Source organism: Sphaerodactylus townsendi, linkage group LG05 (genome assembly GCF_021028975.2).
Source record: "Sphaerodactylus townsendi isolate TG3544 linkage group LG05, MPM_Stown_v2.3, whole genome shotgun sequence".
NCBI classification, from domain to species: Eukaryota; Metazoa; Chordata; class Lepidosauria; order Squamata; family Sphaerodactylidae; genus Sphaerodactylus; species Sphaerodactylus townsendi.
In genome coordinates, this window is record NC_059429.1 from 89771614 (window position 1) to 89793124 (window position 21511).

At 41.8% G+C, this 21511-nt stretch overlaps 1 protein-coding gene across 3 annotated transcripts in view; it reads right to left on the reverse strand.

Moving 5' to 3' along the window:
- Positions 1–21511, reverse strand: part of PLXNA2 (plexin A2) — a 533025-nt gene that overhangs the window by 81248 nt on the left and 430266 nt on the right. For all 3 annotated transcript variants that reach the window (XM_048496018.1, XM_048496021.1, XM_048496020.1), the window contains exons 17-19: positions 16806–16899; positions 2343–2582; positions 335–478 (exon numbers count right to left, since the gene is read on the reverse strand). In XM_048496018.1, the coding sequence (XP_048351975.1) occupies positions 335–478; positions 2343–2582; positions 16806–16899 (478 nt within the window). The remainder of the gene's footprint in view (positions 1–334; positions 479–2342; positions 2583–16805; positions 16900–21511) is intronic.

Below are 21511 nucleotides of genomic sequence, written 5' to 3' on the forward strand. Positions count from 1 at the left end.
TACACTGGCCAAAAATATATCACAAAATTAAAATCCCAGTGTGATGTGCCCTTTGTGCTGTTTCAGATTTATGTGTGCAAGTTACTGTGGCAGTTAATAAAGCAGTTTTTGCTGCATCATATTACCAGCGCACTCACTTGGGCTTTGTGTGTGTGTGGGAAATTTGAAGGCTTTGGGAATTCTTTTCTTCTTTTATATCAAAGTAGATTTTTAAAATAATTTCCACTTCAGCAGCTGAGATCGAAGGCAGTACAGAGAGGAATACTTCTCTGAAATTTCAGTGACAGGAAACACAGAAAGATGGATGAGGGGAAAGTACAATTTTTGACCTCACCATAACTTTGTGTTGCCCAGTGAGATTTGGAGGCTCACACAGCAGCTGGGTCTCTGAGACGGTGACAGCACAAAGAGTCTCTCCAATCAGAACAGTGTAGTTCAGCTTTGCTCCACCAGAGGCAGGCGGGCATAAATTTTTACCCTGTAGACATAGGAAAAGAAGTTTCTCTGAAAAAATAGCAGATGTCTTTGACTTTGCCTTGATGATCTCTTTCATGCAACTCTAATGACTGTACCAAACATTCCTGTGTAAACCTTTATTTCCCAGTATGAATTACACAAGTGATACACATTTCTATAACTTGCTCCACAATTTAATGAGAACAAATACCACATATAGAAAAGTACATATCAAGATGCAGGTTTGCTCTATCTAAAGTTTAATAATGTTTTGGTCAGATTTCTAAGATTTATTTTTTCCCCATCATTTTATACAGCTTCCTTGAAAACACACTGATCTGCCACTGTGATGATTGGCATCCCAGGGCATGACTATGGATTTTGAAGTGCATAATAGGGTGTTATCTAGCCTGTAGTTTTCAGGGGTGTTCTTGCAATCTAGGATACTTTTAGAAAAGTGCAAAGATTGTTGGCAGGAAAGGCCATAAGCTACACTGAGTTATTTTAACTATATATGTAAATATTGCACAGCAAATATAAGAATAGTTTGCATAGTTGCAATACAGATTATATAGCTGCGATTATGGTTTTTGTTTTATGGTTTTATGATTGTTTCCTGCCCAGGGACTTTGGTGATAGATGGGAAATATATCTGCAGATAAACAAAACAAATAAACATGACCATTTTAAATGGGCTTCATATGATACAGAATTTCTGAAAAAAATTACTTCCATCTTCAGATACTTTGGCTCAGATCCTAGATGTTGTTCTTGCTCCCTTTGCCCATTAGGGAGACAGTCCTCCACTGAAGAGCATATATCCCTCCAGTGCACGACCCTTCTAGCAATTCAACAATAAGTTTTTCAAGATGCCCAAAAGTGCCAAGCATGAGAGGAAGCACTCCACAGCAAAGGGAAACATCTGAAAAGGACTAAGTTGTGACAAGTAGAAAACAGGTAGAACGCTCAAGGCTGTATCTTATAAGTAATACAAATAAACATCATGCATCTCTACCACTTCCAAGTGCATTAGTGTTGACACCCTGTGACATGTTCAACATGGGAGTGGAGGAGAAATGCTGAGGCAAGAAGTGATCCATCATGCTCACACAAAATTTACCTCTAATCCCAGTGTCTATTTGCTGAACATTCAAAGGTTAGGTTCTTAATACAAAGGGAACAGCAAACAAAAGTGCATGGTGGTAAGTTTATCTATAGAGTGGGATAAAGGGTCAACTGCTATATGAACACCAGCAAGACAGCATTTAAAATGCTGCTGAGTGTTGTTCTTAACTAGTAGATACAGGTCAAATACTTCAGCATTTTAGTTCTGCTGTAAACTCATCATAAATTCAATGTAGGAGCATTTCACAGACTATGCAGAAGCAAGACAGTCATACCATGTTTTCCCGAAAATAAGACAGTGTCTTATATTAATTTTTGCCCCCAAAGATGCGCTATGTCTTATTTTCAGGGGATGACTTATTTTTCCTGGTGTTCTGTTCACCGGGCATGTTTCCAAACAAAAACTTTGCTATGTCTTACTTTAGGGGAAGGAATTACATTTAGTACTTCAGCAAAACCTCTACTATGTCTTATTTTCAGGGGATGTCTTATTTTCAGGGAAACAGGGTAGTTGCACTCAGTTATGAGCATTTCCACCTGTATAGTTTATGCCTCAGCAAATCAGTGTTTTTGCATTCATACTTTATACTTAAAACATACTGTGTGAAGGGGCCCCAAACATGCTAAATTCATGGGGAGATTTATTCATTAGTTAAATGAGACCAAGATTTGATACAGTGAACTCCCCAAAATATGCTCACTGTAATAAGCCCAGGGTTGTGCATCTTTGATAGATCCTCTGGACTGTATGATCTTCTTACCTTCAGAATAATGGGTGACCCTGGCTTCTGCTCCAACACACCAGTGGGACTCAGGAGCTCAAAGGTGGGGTTTGGATAGTAGATAAACTTGGTGTCATTGTAAATTAACAAGTACTGAACATTGTTAAAGATAAAGCCAAACTCATCGGGTCGTTCAACAGCATCCAAACCAGGACGGTACTCTGGGGTGAGGGAGGGAGCCAGACAAGTCAGGGTGGTTGCGTTTACAACCTTACAGACCTGGAAGCAGAGATAAGAGTTATACTGTGATTACCATCTGCCTTTGGTGATAAAACAGACATAGCATATAATAATACATTCTACTTTGGAGTTCAGTAGAAGTTGTTATAACCAAAGCATGACACCCTTTTGATTCCAAATGTTGTCCATCACCAGAGTTGGATACTATCAGGTCTTCATAGCTCTCCTCCTCACTTTGGCCCTTGCCCTTATTCTTTTGTCCATTCATGTCCTTTGACCTTCAGCACAGTCTTTTCATAGGACTAAAGGGACTCTCCAATCCCTCTCACCAGTAAAAAAAAAAAGCTAGTTGGATTCAGCCCACTAACTGAACACGAACGGAATTTCACCATTTGTATACCTCTGTATGTGAAAGAGAAATATTTTCTGCTTCTAGACTTTCTTGTAGCAGATTTTTTAAAATGGCCTTGCAAGGCACAAAAAGTTAATAGAGATATATGAGGCTGAGAGGTCTGGCATAGCTTCAGTGTACTAGGATTAATGTGGAATGCTTTCCAAGTAAAGAAATGAATACTTGAAAACATTATCTCTCCCTGCTCTCCTGTGCTCACAGATCACGTGAAGATCATGACAGGAAACACCTCGTAATCTCTCTTTATGTTTTAAATACCACACTACTCTGACTCTAGCTATCAGTTTACAAGCATATGCAGCCACAGACATTGTGGATGGAAATGAAGTGTGCACAGTTGTGCATTTGGTTTCTCTTTCATGATCATTCCAATCCTGTTATGTAGAGAAATTAAAAAGATAGATCAGAATCATTTATTTATTTGTACTATTTATATCCTTCACTGCAATCAGGCAACTGACAAAGGAGGCAACAAAATTCCATGAAAATCTACAATATATACTATTATTATCACATGAGTAGCACAATACTGGAGAGCAAAAGGAATGAACAGAATGCAGTAAAACAATGGATAAAAATGAGCAGAATTGGTGAATACCATTTTTAGCTTATAACCTTATTGAATTCAAAATACGCTTTGAAAAAGTATGGCCTTTGACTGATGTCTAAAAATAAAGAGGGAAGAAGCAAGATTGTCTCTACACAGATAATTCCACCAGAGCATAAGATGGTCTTCCATTCTGTCCCTTGGACAGCACTAGGTGTACTCAGGCAGCACTGAACTGTGTACATGAGTTTGTGGTTACCGTTCCTCTCTTTCTATAAATATTATTATACAGTTGGTGGCAGCAAACATTGTCAAGTCATAGCTGACTTATAGTGACCCCCATGGTTTTCAGGGTAAGCAATAAAACAGAGGTAATTTGATTAGAAACATAGAGCTGGAAGGGATCACAAGGGTTATTTAGTCCAACCTCCTGAACAATGCAGGAAATTCACAACTACCCCCCTTCCTGCAGTGGCTCCTGCTCTATGACCAAAGGAAGACAAAAAAACCTCTCCAGGATCCCTTGTTAATCTGGCCTGGGGCAAGATTTCTTCCTGACCCCAAAATGGTGGTCAACATTACCCTGGGAATGTAAAGAAGGACTGCAAGAGCTGAGCACTGACTCATCCCTTCCTGCCCTCTTTCTCATGATCTGCCCAAGAACAGAATCAGCACTGCTGTCAGATGGCAATCTTGCCTTTGCTTAAAAACCTCCAAAGTAAGAGACCTTGTCACTTCCCAAGGAAGCCTACTCCACTGAGGAACCACTAACTGTCGAAAGGTTCTCTCTAATGTCTAGTTGAGAATTCATTTTATTTAATTTCAACCAATTGGTTCTGGTCTGACCTTTAGTTCAACAGAAAACAATTCTGTCCCATCCTTTATATCAGTGGTTTCCAATCTGGGGTACATGTACTCCCAAGTGTCTGCACTAGAATGTTTGGGGGTATGTGAAAAAATTACATAATGAGTTTGCTAACATGGGGGTATAATTTTAGGGAAATGGGTTGCCACGGGGTATGTGAGTGAAAAAAGGTTGAGATCACTGCTTTATAGGACAGCTCTTCAAGTCCTTGAAGATGTTATATTGTTTCTCAGACCCCTTCCACACATGCAGAATAGTGGACTTTCAATCCACTTTCACAATTGTTTGCAAGTGAATGTTGCTATTTTGCACAGTAAAATCCAGCTGCAAAGTGCATTAAAAGTGCATTATTATGCATGTGAGGAAGGGGCCTTAGTCTGCTCTCCAGGTTCAACATACTGAGCTCTTGCAACCTTTCCTCTTAGGACTTGGTCTCCAGACCCCTCACCATCTTCATTGCCCTCCTCTGGATGTATTCCAGCTTGTCTGCATCCTTTTTAAACAGTGGTGTCCAAAACTGAACATAATACTCTAGGTGAGGTCAAACTAGAGCAGAGAAAAGTGAAACCATCACTAGGGGAATGCTAACCAGAGCAGAATAAACTCTGGAGGGTTTGGAAAGCACCAGCTGGGGAGGGAGAGAGATTTTCCATGCCGCTCTGAGCAAGCTCAGTGCAGCATGGAAAGATGTGATCCCCACGTATGCTTCCCAAACCCTCCAGGGCTTGGAAAGCATCAGCAGGGGATGGAGCCAGATAGATCTCTAAACCATACTGGCATGGAGAGTTTTTCCCTGCTGATATTTTCCAAGCCCTTTGGGGATTGAAAAATGCTGGCAGTTCTCTCTTCTCTTCCTATTTTCCAAGCCCCAAGGAGCTTGGAAAATGGTGGGGAAGGGGAAGAACTGAAAAATTACAGGTTTGGGTTTTTTAACTCAAATATTTTCAGTAACAGCCGAATAAAGTCAAAAAATTCTGGGTTAAAAAAACCTGAACCCGAAATTTACCAATAGCTTTTCATCGGTGCTCATGCCTAAATCCAAATGTATTTTACCAGGTTGTCAATAAGAAGATAATTTGGATCCTTATCAAAAGCCTTAGTGAAGTTGAGATAAACTATGTCCACAGTATTACCTTTACCCAACAAGATAGCAACTCTCTTAAAAAAGGAGATAAATTTAGTCTGACATGGCTTGTTCTTGAGAAGTCCACACTGGCTCTTAGCAATCACAGACATCCTTCTTAAATGCTCAATAACTGCCTGTTTGATTATTTGTTCTTCTTTTGGCCCATGTGAGGCAACCTCTTTTCATTGCTAGAAGAATAATCACATCTTGATCTAGATCTACCATACCCTGGTGAAAGGTTTTGCATCTGTAGTTGGAACAGCCCTAGGACAGTGAGATACCATGCAGCAACGGAATTTCTTACACCAATACTTGCTCACACAGAACACTTTCCTGTACTTGTCTCCTCTATCCAGCTCAGCAGCATATTTATTATTTGTACAATGCAATTCTATGGAGAATTTACACTGCTTAGGATTGCACTGCAAAAATATTAACTTTTTAGGCAGAGTTTCTGGATCTTAACCTAGCTGCTATAAAAGAGGCTTTCTGATTAAGGCACTGGAATGAAGTATTTGTTAAATGAAACAGTTACTCAGCTTAGACTAAGAGATGCCAGACTATTTCCAAGCTCTTATATAACAGAAGTTTTAAGTTCCAGTGACTTGATAGGATAGGAGTCTCTTCAAGCTTAACAACCCTCAAACTTTCCCTAAAAACTACTTGGGGGACTTAAGCAGTGGCCAATCCCCATCAACCCACTCAAACATATTTGAGATGCTAATTACCGGCTTCCTTCATAAAGTATTTTTGAAGTATTTTTAAAGACTGCTTTCCTCAAAGTATTCTTGCAATGGGTAACATTGTGTGTGCGTGCATCAAGTCATAGCTAATTTATGATGACCCTGTAGGGTTTTCAAGATAAGAGAAGCTTGGAGGTGGTTTGCCATTGCCTGCCTCCACGTGAGAACTGAGAGAACTGTGACTGGCCCAAAGTCACCCAACAGGCTTCATGTGGCAGAGTGGGGAATCAACCCAATTCTTCAGATAAGAGTCTTTTAACCTTTGCACGATGCTGGGTAACATTAGATACAGGTACAGTATGTGTTGATGTAGAGGTCCCCAGTTCAAACACTAGGATCACAGCACTTCTGTAATATTTCTGGGAAATTTCAAGATGCACTTATTCAAATTTTAACTAAAGTTAAATGTGTCACGCATATTTAGACCATCACAAACTGTCAACTGCATATTTCTGCAGATTCTGTTTCTGCAGAAATCAAATAGCATTAGAAAGAGGGAGAACAGCTGGGTAAGGAAGCTCTGCCATTCTGTTCCACTGAGTTCTTATAGTGTTCAAATGAGATCATTTTGATCTAGGCAATGCATAAAATAGGAACAAATGAAGAAGGAGAAGAAAGCTCTACTATAAAACATTAGTCTAGGACAGTGGTTCCCAAACTTATTTGGCATACCGCCCCCTTTCCAGAAAAAATATTACTTAGCGCCCCCTGGAAATTAATTTTTTTAAATTTTAATAGCAATTAAACAGAAAGATATCTGTATTAATGTTTCTACCTGTGGCCATCACCGCCCCCCTGTATCGCTGCAGCACCCACCAGGGGGCGGGGGCGCCCACTTTGGGAATCACTGGTCTAGGATGTTGCTCAATAGCTAACATTTGTTTTAAGTCTAGATTGTGGCTTCCAGGATTGGTAGTTTCTGAACATCATGCTTTCCAGATAGCCTGTGGGAAGACAAGCCTTTCAGCATGGCCAATTGGCCATGCTGAAAGGGGCTGATGGGAATTGAAATTCCTGAACATCTGGGAGAGCCGCAGAGATCTCCTTTACTCCCTTGAGTCAGATCAGGAACGCGAGTTCTCCTTTACCTCGGAGTCCATAATTTAATCAGCTCTCACCAGCATGGCCACTGGCCATGCTAGGGGCTGATGGGAATTGTAGAATCTTCGAACATCTGAGAGCCTATATTGGCCATGCTGGTAGGGGCTGATGGGAATTGTAGTTCCTGAACATCTGGAGAGCCGCAGGTTCCCTACCCCTGGTCTAGACCTTCTGGAGATGTGAAAATCTCAGCTGCGATAATGCACTTAGGTACACATAAATGTAATTTATGTTCATTGTATCTGAGTGCATAACAATGTAGAATTGTAGAAACTATAGTTTCTAGTCCTGAGAATTATAAAGAAATGATTGAGTGGTGTACTTGAAAAGATAAGCCACCAGATGCTACATTTTAACAATTTATGTGAACCCACCTGCAAAATGGCAGGTATCATGAAAGCATGCCATTAATTTAAACAATATCCAATCAATTAAATCTGCATGCTCTTCATCAATCTGACATGCTGCTTTGATTTCATCATGACCTCAACAGTTTATATCCAATCCTGTTTGAATATCCTTTTATCAGTTCAGAACTCAAAGTACTGCTGGCAACATGCACACCTACAAAGTCATGTTGCCATCTAGTCAAATGAAGCTGTTTCCCTGCTGGACAGCTCCTGAAAGTCACTAGAAGATACCAGTAAATTTGATTTCTTTATGGCTTTCCAAGCAAAACAACAATATTCATGGCTATAAAGCATCTAAGAGCAGCACAACGGAAGCTGGTAAATGCATGACACGTCCACAATGAAAGTTTCCTGCAAGCCAGTGCCTGTACAGAAGCTTGTACCACTCCCACATCATATAAATGTGAAAATCATACTTTATCGTACTGTATCTCCTTCATATGAGATATAATGAGCCATTTAAGTCACAGTTTGTATATGTGCATACACTTCAAGTTGAACGGCAAAGGAACATGTCAGATTTCTGCATCTTCCAACCAGTCATCTCTATTCAATGTACAAGTGAGCTTAAGAGCACTTAAGCCAATACAGATATTCTTTTTTCAATATCAAGTGCAAGAAGGACAGGGAAAATGGTACAATGGGCAGAATGAAAAAATGCACCATTTCGCATCACCTTGATTTTGAACAGAACCTAGCAGCAAGCTATTGTGATGACTCCTGGAAAAGAGACCACAATTTACACTCTATACCCGAAAATAAAAAAAAATATTACAGTCTTATTTATTGGCTTTAACAGTGACGTAGGTATAGATTTTTAATAGGGTGGGTTCGGGGGTGGTGCCATGCCCCCACCCGCCCCTGGGTGTGTGGCCATGCCTCCCCAAGCCTCGCCCCCAGCCTCACCGCTTATAAAAGCAGCTCTCTGCGATCAGAGATCACAGACTCCCCTGCCCCGCCTGCCCCCCGCCCCCTCCACCGGCTGGACTCCCAGCCAGCAGCCGGCAGTCCCTTCTGCCCTCCCCAAAAATGGAGGGAAAATGGAGCCCGGTGCAAATGGAGGCTAGGGGAAATGGAGCCCTGTGCAAAATGTGAGTTTTGTGCCCCCCCCCATATGGGTGGCCACTGTGATGCTGGAATCCACCCCCAAACAGCATCACTTTCAATGGTGTTTAAACTAGGGAGCCCAGATTCTCCTTTTAAATCCACCTTAAAGGAAGAATCTGGTGTCCCCAGTTAAAACAACACTGAAAGTGATGCTGTTTTGGGGTGGATTCTCCCCCACCCTGAAACAGCATCACTTACAATGTTTAAACTGGGGACCTCAGATTCTCCCTTTAAATTCATGTCAAAGAGAGTGGATTTAAAAGGAGAATCTGGGGGAATTTTGGGGGGGGGTGCCTGCTGTCAGGGGTGCAATTGTTAAGCTAGCAGCACCAAACCTTCGGGGTATCTTTAGGAGACTCTCCTGATGATGCCACCCAGGTTTGGTGAAGTTTGGTTCAGGGGATCAAAAGTTATGTACCCTCAAATGTGTAGCCCCTTTGGGAGTCCATAACTTTGGATCCCCTGAACCAAACTTCACTAAACCTGGGTGGTATCATCAGGAGATACCCTGAAATTTTGGTGCTGCTAGTCTAAAACCTGCACCTCCTGCAGGCCAAAAACTGAAAAAGCACTAAAAATACAAAAAACCCACGAACGGGGGGCAGAGCTCCAGACATGTAATGGGGGGGGGGGTTTGAACCTGAGAAAACCCCACCCCACCTAACATACGTCCTTTACTTTAACTTTTCATGGTAGTTTAAAAAGTGAGGGAGGAATAATTTAAATGGCCAGCAAGAGCAGATAAAGTGTGATGTATTTTAAAGTAATGTTATTTTTATATAGGAGTCCAAGTCCCTAAAAGCTGTAATCAGATCCATCAAACAAAGGTACAAAGTATTATTCTCATTGTTTCAAGCTTGTATATCTGAGAGTGCTCCAGAATACAATCAGTAACTCAATCCAGACCAGTCCTAGAGACCACTGGAAAAATATGCAAATCCCAAATTTTACGAAGTAAATTGGCACTCAAAATAGCATTGCACATTTGGCAGTTTCTTACCTTCTCTCCTTCACTGCAGGTCATCCCTCCTGGAACCATGTTGTGTGAGAACCATGGGTGGTTGCACCCTTAATTCTTAACATTTTAATTTAGTGTTTATGAACAGGGCATCCTTTTTCTTCATTTGATCTTATATGTAGTTTAACAGTCTGAGAGATACAACATACTGTTTTTGTGAGGTGTACCTTTTGTTGTGAATCCTATGGCCTTTTCCAGATTTCACATGAAAAGGTAGAATGCAAATGCCCAAAATAGACCCATGCACAGGGATTGTCCTAAAATAACTGAGAAATGCTTTGCACTTTTCTAGTTGCTTGCTTACAAGCATTCACAGGAACGTATGATCAGAGAGCTAAAAACACATTTGGGAAAGGGGGAAGAAGCAGAAAATTGACTTCTTGTCACTGATCTGTGGGGACTAAGTAAATTCTAAGAGAAAGGAGAAACTAAAGAAAAATGCAAATATAAAGAATGTTTGGGAGGTTGAAGCCTTGCACTGACTTGGTGTGAATGTATGTGCCTAATGGGGACATTTCCAGATCTTGTTTTTGCAAGACCATAATAGGTCCAAGTTGACCCCAGGAAAGCCCCTTTGTAATGAAGCAGGTGCTGGGTGTGTGCAAGCTGTACACTGTGGGAGCAACACTTCCATTGTGTCCTTGTCAAATCCTTAGTGGCTGCTTAGTTCACCTCTCCCTTCTGCTAAGGATGATATATAGCAGGGCCTCATAATGACTAAGCACCATATGCCTCAATTGTCTCTACTCCATGCTATTTCACTTTATGAGAGGGCTCTGTGGGGCAAAACAGCAGTGATCCCCTGGTGTTCTCTCTAAACAAACCCCCTCCAAAAGCCTTCACCCTGGTCTATCCTAAAATGAGGCTGCACATATGCTGCTGCCTACTTTTACTATCAGTGAAGATCATGATGAAATACTCAGGAACTGTAAGATGTTGCTATAGAGTTAGGTATCCTCAACTGATATAGTTCTTTTTGTCTTGAATTATTCCTTCTGCAAAGACCTCACAATTCCAAATTGAAAGGAGACTAGCACTTAGATATTCTTGTTTTTAAAACAGATATCCTGATTTTTCAATCCTCAAAGATCCTAAAGGCAAAGAGATGCTGTGTAAATGCATAATGTCCTGGAAGGGAACTAAATAAACAAATAACTAAAGAAAGAAAAGCAAGAAAGCAAGAAAGCACATGACCTCAAAAAGGCCCTCTAAAGAAAAGCAGTGACATATTTCACTCATTATGCTTCTTCCAAGGAGTTCAATGTTCTTGTAAGAAAAAATGAGACTTAGCAATATTAACCTGCTCAAAACTATTTAGGTTAGTTTTGATAAGGGATGAAAAGCCTCTTTTATTCAAACTATTTTTGGGTTGCTGATTTTGAACTTCCTCCATGAACAATTAAATAAAAGTGACTGTTTTTCTTCAACTGTTCTAAATTAGCTCATGAACATACTTACAAATGTATACGCAGGTCTCTAATGCCATGTAGGCATTAGCAATGCATTTACTGTCCTTTCTGATAATGCATCAGGAAGAAAGGAAAGTCAGTTTCTCATAAAGTCAGAGTAAGATTTTAAAGCAATAGAGTTCTGTGCCAACAGTAACTACTGGTCTTGATCTGATTAATGTTAACTCTTTAGGCACAAAACTCAGAGTGATGCTGTGGTTATAGTGGTAGATTAAGGCTAAGCTGGTTCAAATTCCTTCTTGCCTTAAAACTCACTTGGAGACTTACTCACTTAGTAATTTTTTTTTACAGTGTAACCTATCGTACACACTTGATGCGAGGCAGGAAAAGCCTTCTAGACCACTTTGAGTTTCTCAGAGGAATATCGTGCTGGTCATTAGTTACTTGGCTCAATTTAAATTATTGACTATCACATGCCAAGCCCTTTATGGCCTTTGGCCCGCATACACATCCAGTGCACCGCCAGCAACAGTAGTCCCCGATAGGGTACAAAATCAGACTCAAAGTGTTGGCACTGACTTTCAAAGCCCTAAATCATCTGGGACGACCAGGGAAATGTGGTGTCACATGTCCCTGGGCACAGCCCATTCAGTCACGTGAGGGTCGCAAAATCGTCCCCACACCCCCTCCTTCCCCCTGCTACGCCCACCCCAGCCTGAGTCGCCTGCTCGTGTGCCGCCTGCTGCCAAGGCCTCCGCAGCCAGGTCATTCATTGGTGTGCTGATGGATCTAGACACGGGCCTCCTGTGGCTCCTGCCTCCCCTGCTCACTGGCTGTCTTTCTGGCCCCAGCTCCAGCATCGGGTAGGTTGCTGTGGGGGGAGACTGCCCAGTGAGCTGGGGAGGCAGGGGCTACAGGAGGCCTGCTGCTGCAGCCAGCAACACGCCGAAGAACGACCCAGCTGCGGGGGGCTCGGCAGCGGGCAGCACACAGGCAGGTGGCTCAGACATGAGCCGCAGGAGCCTCTCAGCCTCGGGCTGTGCAGTAAGCCCAAGGCGAGGCCCGCCACCTGAGCTGAAAGCTATAAGGGATGGCAAAAGCAGGCCAGCACGAATGCAGGCTGGGCCCCCGGACTAAGAAGGGAGCGGAGCACAAATTGCTGGGGGACGGCAGCTGCCCATGGAGGGAAGCGGAAAACTCCATTCTTGCCCTGGGCTACATTTTTTGTTGATATACCTCTGGGGACCACCATATATTCAGGACCGCTGCTCCAACTATATCACCCAAAGAGTGTTATGCTCAGCTGGGAACCACCTCCTGTTGATCCCTGCCCCAAGAAGTGTCCAGCTGTCTTCAACCAGGACCAATGCTTTTTTGGCCCTGGCCCCAGCCTGGTAGAACTCCAGTGAGATTTGGGCCCAGCAGGACCTGACAATTCTGCATGGTCTGTAAGATGGAGATGTTCCTTCAGTCCTATGATTGATGACAGTGATGGGTTAAATCTCCTCCCTCCTTTTTCTTTCTGTTCCCATTTTTTTTTTCAATTTCCCTTTCCCTTCTTCCCCCTTATTCTTGCTCTCCTCTCTGTTTTCCTTTCCTTGCAAGGAAGTACTGTACTGGGCTTGCATTCACTGTCATTGTGCTGGCCAATCTTCATGTTTTTATACTTTCTGGAACTAATCTTTGCCCATGTTAGTGATGATTCCCCCCTTTAGATTAACTGAACTGTATATAGGAGTGAATAATTGTTTATGTATCATTACTTTGGCATCATTTTACATTAGTTAGGTTTTTTTTAAAATTATCCATACCTATATCTACATTTAAGTTTTATATTTTTATTGTATTACTAAATTGTAAATTTTATGCTGTTTGTTAGCTGCCTTGAACCTGGCCTATGCCAGGAAAGGGAGGATTAAAAATGGAATATAATAAGTAAGTAAGCAAGTAAGTAATTGTGAGACCATCTCTCCCCATATGCTCCACCATGTCAGCTTTGCTCATCTGGTCAGGGACATCTGCAGGTACCAACCTGCAAATGGGCAAAATCAACAACTGCCCATACATGTGCCTTCTCCATTGTAGCCTCCACCTTGTGGAATGGTCTGCTTGAGAAGGTCAGAAAGGCTACTAATCTCCATTCTTTCCACAAGCTTTGCAGAAATTATTTTTTATAAAGAAGGTTCTTCTATGCAGAGAATAGGGTAGCCCTGTACAAAATGATTCACAGAGTTACTTGGATAGATTATTGGGGGCTGTGGTTTGCTCTACTGTGTATAGTTTGCTATGGATCAGCTCCCACTTAATGTATCATTTTGCATCATTTACTGTGTCATGATAACACTTATGCTTTGCTTCTGTTCTGTTTTTTAGACTTCTGATTGGTTCTATGACTCAAATCCTATTTCACTGTTTATTAACAGCCCCATCTTGTTAATTTTATTTTACTCAGTAAATGTAATCCACATATTGAGAAAGATGGACAATAAACAGACAGACAGACAGACAGACAGACAGACAGACAGACAGACAGACAGACAGATGCATGCAGGATGTCATGTTAAAATATGTCATTATTAAGTAAGAAATGATACTTCCAGGGAAAGGGTAACCTCATATTTAAAATAAATTTCATGACTAATGAAATTTATGAGACTGTTACTTGTAAACTTAATCCACATCATTACTGATTTTCATAGCTAAACATGATTTTAAGTCTTCCTGTCCCATACCTACATAAATAACTATAATGAAACTAAATGCTTATGCTATTATGGCAAACAGATTGTGGTAAAATGGGAACATTTATGATTACAAGGTGTGGCTGACACCTGTGTGAGGTTTACACAACCATGAAGCCACAAGGCCAATTGAACAGGATAGTTAGCAAAAAAAGTAGAGTCAGCAGTATGCAGGAGGTCACAAGCTGGTAAAAACACCAAATAGACTGAACTGTATTCTCTGTCTCCCTACGAAGAGGCCAAAGGTCACCTGAATTAATAGCCTGTCCTGTCGATTCCTTTTATTACAAGAGCAATCTGTCAGCAAGCACAGTGTCTTTCAGACACAGTTTCCCTGTGTGAATAAGTCCATTATCTACACATTCTGGAATTTTGTATCTACATCTGGGATCCCAGTGGTTTTTTTAAAAAATGTAGTTTTAATAAATAACTCTTCTGAACTATAAACAATGGAAGTATAAAACTTTCAACACGTTTTCCCACCATGAGGTGTGTTTATTTAAACATCCCTGCAGTTCTGACTTTAATTTTGAAGGAGAATCAGAAAGTTATCTGAAAAGCTTCTCTTCTGCTGCTGATTAATCAGTGATACTGGTGGACTAACTGGGAACAGACTGGTTGTAAGATAGTGTTGCACCTAGATTTAAAATAGTAACTTGGCTCCAAACATGAGTTATGCCTCTGAAATTCCCAAGCTCCAAACAAGAGTTATGCCTCTGAAATTCCCAAGCTCCAAGTAGAGACTACTGTGTGTGCAGTCATATCCACAGGAATTCTTACAGCTGAACTGAGAAATATTTACTTATTTGTTATGATCAGGCTATGACAAGCATAGACATGGCTGCCTATACTAATTGGCCTATATCTTGGAATATATGGATTTTTCCATGCAATTGTTATTTTTCCACTATAAAATCATCATTTTCAATTAACTCCAGGTGGATATTTTTGCATATGGCTGTGTGTCAAGAATACAGGCAATTCAATATTGGAACTATTTGATTAGTAAATGAGCTGATTCACAATATGAATACATGGATGTTTACTATGCAGTGGTTAAAGGTCTGTATAATTCTGGGTAAAAATCCATATGGGGCTTTCAGCAAAAAACTGTCCTTGGGTTTGTTTATGTGAATCTATTCACAATAGCACAATTGGCTATATATGCTTAAAATTTACAGCACAGTGCTAAGCAGTTATAAATCCATTGATATCAACAGACTTAAACAAAAACTACTCTCTTCAAAATTGTACTATTAACCTTCTAGTATCCTTTAAGGCAGACAAATCCTACTTCCCTACATCACAGAAATCTTGGAATGGAATTAGTCCCCTGTATCATAGGAATAACATTGATCAGAAATTCAGTGTAGCAGAGGTAAAGTGAATAAGGTAATAGGAAGTTTATTTAACATTGAAGAATCTTACATTCACTATAAACTTGAACTGCTGATTCAAACCAAATAGATGTTAATCTGTTTTTCTTAGATGTCCAGGATGTCCAAAAAGGAGGCTGGACTATAATAGTGGCATATCCAAACTGGGGCTAGTCTGCTAGCGAGCTTTCTGTGTGCATGTCACAACTGTTAACTCTACAAGTGGGAGCACAGAAAAGTGATTTTTCTCTGGGAGCAGCAACAACATGGAATGTGAGCAGTCGCGTAGCTACCAGGGGATGGGGGGGGGACCAATGCACTGGGCAGATGACGGTGGGGTCACATGGGAGGCAGAAAATTGCCCCCACGCCTCTCCTCCTTCCCCACTCACACCACCTTACCAGGCCCGGCAGCAGCAGCAGCAGCAACAGTAGTGCCGGATTCATCAGTGAGGAGACAAATGGGGATGAGTTGCATTGAGTCAGCAGGCAGAGTCCTTCTCTGTGGTCTCCCTGCCTTCCTTGCTGGGGGATTTTTTTTGGGTGGCAAGGATGTCTCTGCTTCCCCTTCTCCTCCGGGAATCACAAATCACCCTTGCTCAGTTCCCTCCCCTTGCTTTTTGCCTTCCTCCTGCCTTCCTCCCCCTTCCTCTCCCTTTGCTAAATGAATGCCTCTCCTCCTGCCATGCGCTCTGTGGCAGCACCTTCGTTACGGGTGATGGGTGGCGGGTGGCAGAGCATGCAAATCACTGCTGGGGCTGCTGCTCCGGCCATTGAGCATGGAGCACAAGGGTACCCCACCCGGCAGGAAGGCAAGTGCACCTCAGCAACGCAATCAAGAGCGGACTGATGCAGCCCTGCGGAGCCTCAGGAGGCAGAAGCAAAGTTTGTGGGAGAGGGAAAGTACTATGGGAGAGGGGAGGGGAGTGGGGGAATATGGCGTGGGGGCCCATGGGGCGGGGGCGGAAAACTCAGAGTCCACCCCGGACTCCATTTTCCCAACTACACCTCTGAATGTGAGAACTTGGTGTCACCACAATTCTTGCCTCAATATGTTAACTTCATGCAGCAAACTTGTACTGCTAGCTAGCAGAAAAACAATTAGCTACACAATGCTAGCTAATAGGAGCTACTCATGACAGCCAACAGTGGTCTCTCTTAATAATTACTGACATTTGTATCCAACTTTTCTTTCATCACAGAACTCTCTGCTTAAAACACCTTGATTGACCAGCAGAGTCCTATTCTGCTGTCAAGCATACCAGGGAGAGATATCATGTAGGTAGATTCTTGTCTAGTTTTTTTTTTTAAAAAACCATAATTTGTGATAGGGTAGCTATATCCACAAGATATCTTATAACAACTGCATTAAAATAGGGCAAAACCTTGGGCACAAAATGCTACTTACATTGACTGACTCCTTGCTGTTGTATTTCACTCGGATCCTGGGCTCTTGTATGACATCCAGATTGGAGCCTGTGATAGTTAGAGGCGTGTGGCCACTAAGAGGAAGCAGAAGACATTGGGTTAATGGGGATTGGCAAGGGAAGCTGGGCCTATGCCCACTGTCTGTGTTGTGAGAGTCAGCAAGATGTTTTTTACAGGCTGTACAGGAACTCAGTGACAGAGTGGATTAATATACCATCACCCTGACTCTGGCTAGAACAGTCTCACAAGTTAATTGGATTTTCTGGTCTCATCTGTCCCCCTAGTGGGCAGTCACCTCTCCCATGTAACATTTCTTAAGGTTGGCAGGATGAAAAAATAAAGTTCCAGGGCTAGATAAATAAGGGCAATAAATTAGACAGCGCTTAATTATTTATACAGTGATGCTCCTACGTAAGGGAAGCTGCACATAATATACAGTGTGCGGGGAAAGGATTGCCAGCATGTTTGCCTGTCTTTGCAATTTCCAGTATAACTAGTATATTCAGGACAGAAATTTACACAGAAAAGACAGGTGTACATCTTGCTTGGGGCCATATGGGAGAATGAAAAGATGTATGATCCCAAAGCTAAGTGTCACCAAGGATATTGAAAATATAGTTTGAGAGCATTATTTTTGGGTTCAGATTTCAAGCATAATATAAACAAAGTCTCTTGAAAATCAACATATGAATTGCTTCGATAATGATTCTTTTGCAGAGGATAGGTGGTTGGGAAAGTTGCTCATTCTACATTTGGAAAGGGCTTACAATCACTACAAAAATGTGTGAAATTGTATAGCTCAGAGCATATGCTAAGATGATCACCTGAAAGTGTTATTAATGAATGAAAAAAGTCAATAACCTTGCTACCTTTTAATCCCCTCACCAACACTTAAATAGTTTGGATGACTGCTGTCTCTGCCTAGCAAATTCTGAGGTTGGCCTCTCCATTGAGGCATCCCAAGTTTCTCTGGGCAGTATGGGGGTCTTCACAATCTCCTCTAACCCAGCTTGTGGATATATGCATGGTCTATCTCTTGAATAACAATCAGTGTCCAGTCAGTGTTATATGAATCAAAAGAATCGTAGAGTCCAGCAAAGATCTAATTTCCCAATATTTTTTTTCAAATTTTAGTGTCCTGTGCTGTTGAGAAGAATCATTCCATGCTAGCCACATTAACTTTGCTCTGTCTTAGTTACATCTAGAAAGCCAAAGTTTTATTTGGCCTCAAGAAGCAGCAAAATTTTCCGCAGCAAAACAGTTTAAAATAGTAGAAAAAACAACAGCACACAATTCACAGAAAACTAAAGATCCCAGTGAAAAGAATATCAACTTTCAATAGACCAGGCACTAAGCATTCTTATCATTTCTGACAGAAGTAAAGAAGAAATTAGGCTGAACACATCTGGGACAGGTGATGCCATACCCTAGGAGGGAATACATCTAATTGAAGGACATTTTGCAGCTATTGAGATACTTGCTGAGATAAACGCAGTACAGGATGAATTATGAGAGTGTTTTCTGTACAGAATCTTGAAGAACATTGAAAATACCATGAGCCTTTGAAGATATACTGAAGCCAGATGCATACCAGAAACTGGCTGCTCATTCAGGGTTTTCAATATCATATCAAAGAAGCATTGCTTACTAGATAAGCTAGAGGAGTGTTGCTTACTAGACAAACTGCTCATTTGAAATTGACATTGTTGCATTGAAACAGGAACATGCTGTGTAGAAATCATCTGCTTGTGAAGGAAGACTGAAGACTGTTGAATAACTCTGTAAATTGTGTATATATATTTTAGTTCGAGTAAATTGGAAACATATTCAGTCTATCATGACTGCTAGCCATCTATTGTGCAAACACTGACTTGTTTTTCATACCCCAGAGGGGAGGCTGCTTAAAAGACAGTGTCAATCTGACATTTATTAATATATACTCCCATAACAGGACATCATCAGCAGGTAGGGCCACCAAGATCTGAGATTGCAAATGCCTTAACAGTACAGGTGCTCGGGAGCAACAGCCGCAGAAGGCCATTGCTTTCACATCCTGCATGTGAGTTCCCAATGGAACCTGGTGGGCCACTGCAAGTAGCAGAGAGCTGGACTAGATGGACTCTGGTCTGATCCAGCTGGCTTGTTCTTATGTTCTTATGTTCTTCAGAAGCGTGAACTAGGGCAAGAAAATCTGGCACACCTGGGAACCAAGGATTCAGGCAAGTAATGTGCTTTTTAAATATAATGTCTGACTTAGAGCTGGGTACTATACAGTGACGTAGGTATAGATTTTTATGGGGGGGTTGGTGGGGGCATGCCCCCATCTGCCCCTGGGGGCATGGCCAAGCCTCCCCAAGCCACGCCCCAACCTCAGTGCTTTTAAAAGCAGCTCTCTGAGGCCAGGGATGGCAGATTCCCCTCCCACCCCCACCGGCTGGGCTCCCAGCCGGCAGTCCCTTCTGACCTCCACTCCGAGCAGAGGCGTAGCTAGGGAAAATGGAGCCCGGTGCAAAATCTGAGTTTTGCGACTCCCTCCCCACATGGGGGGCCGCTGTGATGCTGGAATCCACCCCCAAACAGCATCAGTTTCAATGGTGTTTAAACTAGGGAACCCAGATTCTCCTTTTAAATCCACCTTAAAGGGAGAATCTGGGATCCCCAGGTAAAACAACATTTAAAGTCATGCTGTTTTGGCATGGATTCTCCCCTACCCTGGAACAGCATCACTTTCAATGTTTAAACTGGGGACCTCAGATTCTCCCTTTAAATCCATGCCGAAGGGGGTGGATTTAAAAGGAGAATCTGAGGAAAATTGTGGGTGCCTGCTGTCAGGGGTGCAATTGTTAAGCTAGCAGCACCAAACTTTCAGGTTATCTTTAGGAAACTCTCCTGATGATACCTCCCAGGTTTGGTGAAGTTTGGTTCAGGGGGTCCAAAGTTATGGACCCTCAAAGTATAGCCCCCATCTCCTATTAGCTCCAATTGGAAAAAATGGGGGATGGGGGATCCCCTTTAAGAGTCCATAACTTTGGACTCCCTGAACCAAACCTGGGTGGTATCATCAGGAGAGTCTTCCAACAAATCCATGAAATTTTGGTGCTGCTAGCCTAAAAACTGCACCCCCTGCAGGCCAAAAACTAAAAACACTGAAAAAATACCAAAAAAACCACAAGCGGGGGTGGGGGGGACTTCATACATGTAATGGAGGGGTTGAACCCAATAACCCCTCCTTACCTACATCCTTGGTACTATATCAGGGGTCTCAGGCAGAATCTTTGTCGCCCAGCCTGTGGTGGTTCTCAATAGCCTTGTCAGCAAAGTTGAGCAGCTAATTAAGATCCCCAAATCCTGATTTATCTAAGAGACCAAAACCTGCAGGGTTCTCCAAACCTCACTTCTGGAAATCCGTGTGAAAAGTACAATGCCTCTAGGGATCATTAAAGCTAGGGCAGAAGCTCCTCTTAGAGTTCACTTCCCAGAAACATTTCAGTTTGTTTTCAGTGTGTGAAGTTATTGCATTAAAGTTTCTTCCTTCATGTGCAGTTCCATGAAAGGCAAAAGAGTTATGGCAGCAAAAAAAAGGTCCAAGTGTTTAGAAACTGGTCCATCAGCCCCTGTATTTCAGAGTGCTGGTGCAATGAATCCTGGGTAAAGAGTATGTTTTCATCAGCATCAGCTTTTTTTATGTATTGGTTGTCACTGGTTTTGTTTTATTCCTGACTCTCTGATGCGCTTAAGAAGCCTTTAATGAGCGATTGTGCACTTCTTCAGCAGATGGGAGTGATCACAGAGCTCCATTTGTTCTCCCGGAATCTCGTCACAGATTGCCATGGTTGTAATTGCCTCAGTAATTACAACTGAGTTAATAACTCTGATTTTCCAACTCAGGAAACAGGAATGCTATAACTGCCAGGCAATGATGAATTCATGGCTGTGGATGGGAGACATGATATTCCAGAGAGTTTGCCCTGGAACTGAAATAGAACTGAGAAGTTTTCAAAGAGACTCTAAGGCTTCTGCAACTATTATACACAGGCCCAACAAATGCAGACTGTACCTTGATCTTAAAGGCCTAATTCTTCACGATACTCAGAACCTTGGGAATGTATATGCCAAGCTGCTTGAAGGGTCGGACCTTATCCATAAATCTTCACTATTTACACAGGTGGAATAAATCCCCCTGGAGCCTAAGAACCTGGGTGTTGACAATGGAAAGCCAAGCAATGTAAAAGTATTGAGGATAGTAGCCCTCTCTCCCACACAGAAGATTTGGCTCTGGTGATTCGCACACTATGTTTTCTTTTGTGAGGGTGGGGGGGTGAGTAATCTTTTTTTTAATTGGTGTTTGTAAAGTTATTGTTGATTCTAGAGTCAGCAGTAGGACCCAAGGCTTAGTGGACAAAAGAGGTGACAAATAGTTCAGGCTTTTATAACCTTTCAAAAATTATTATTGTTTAGATAAAATGGCAGTTGGGCAAAGTTTCCTGCCATGTTTTTGAAATATATTGATGTGAATCTATAAATACACAATTCCCATGAGAAACCTCCTTTGGATTATTCTCTTCCCAGTTTCCACAAAAGTGTTTTTATATAAATAATTGACATTTTTCAAATTAGTTAGCCCTTCCAATTGATTTCACAAGATAAAACATTTAAACTAGTTTTAAAAAACACTGATGTGCTTTG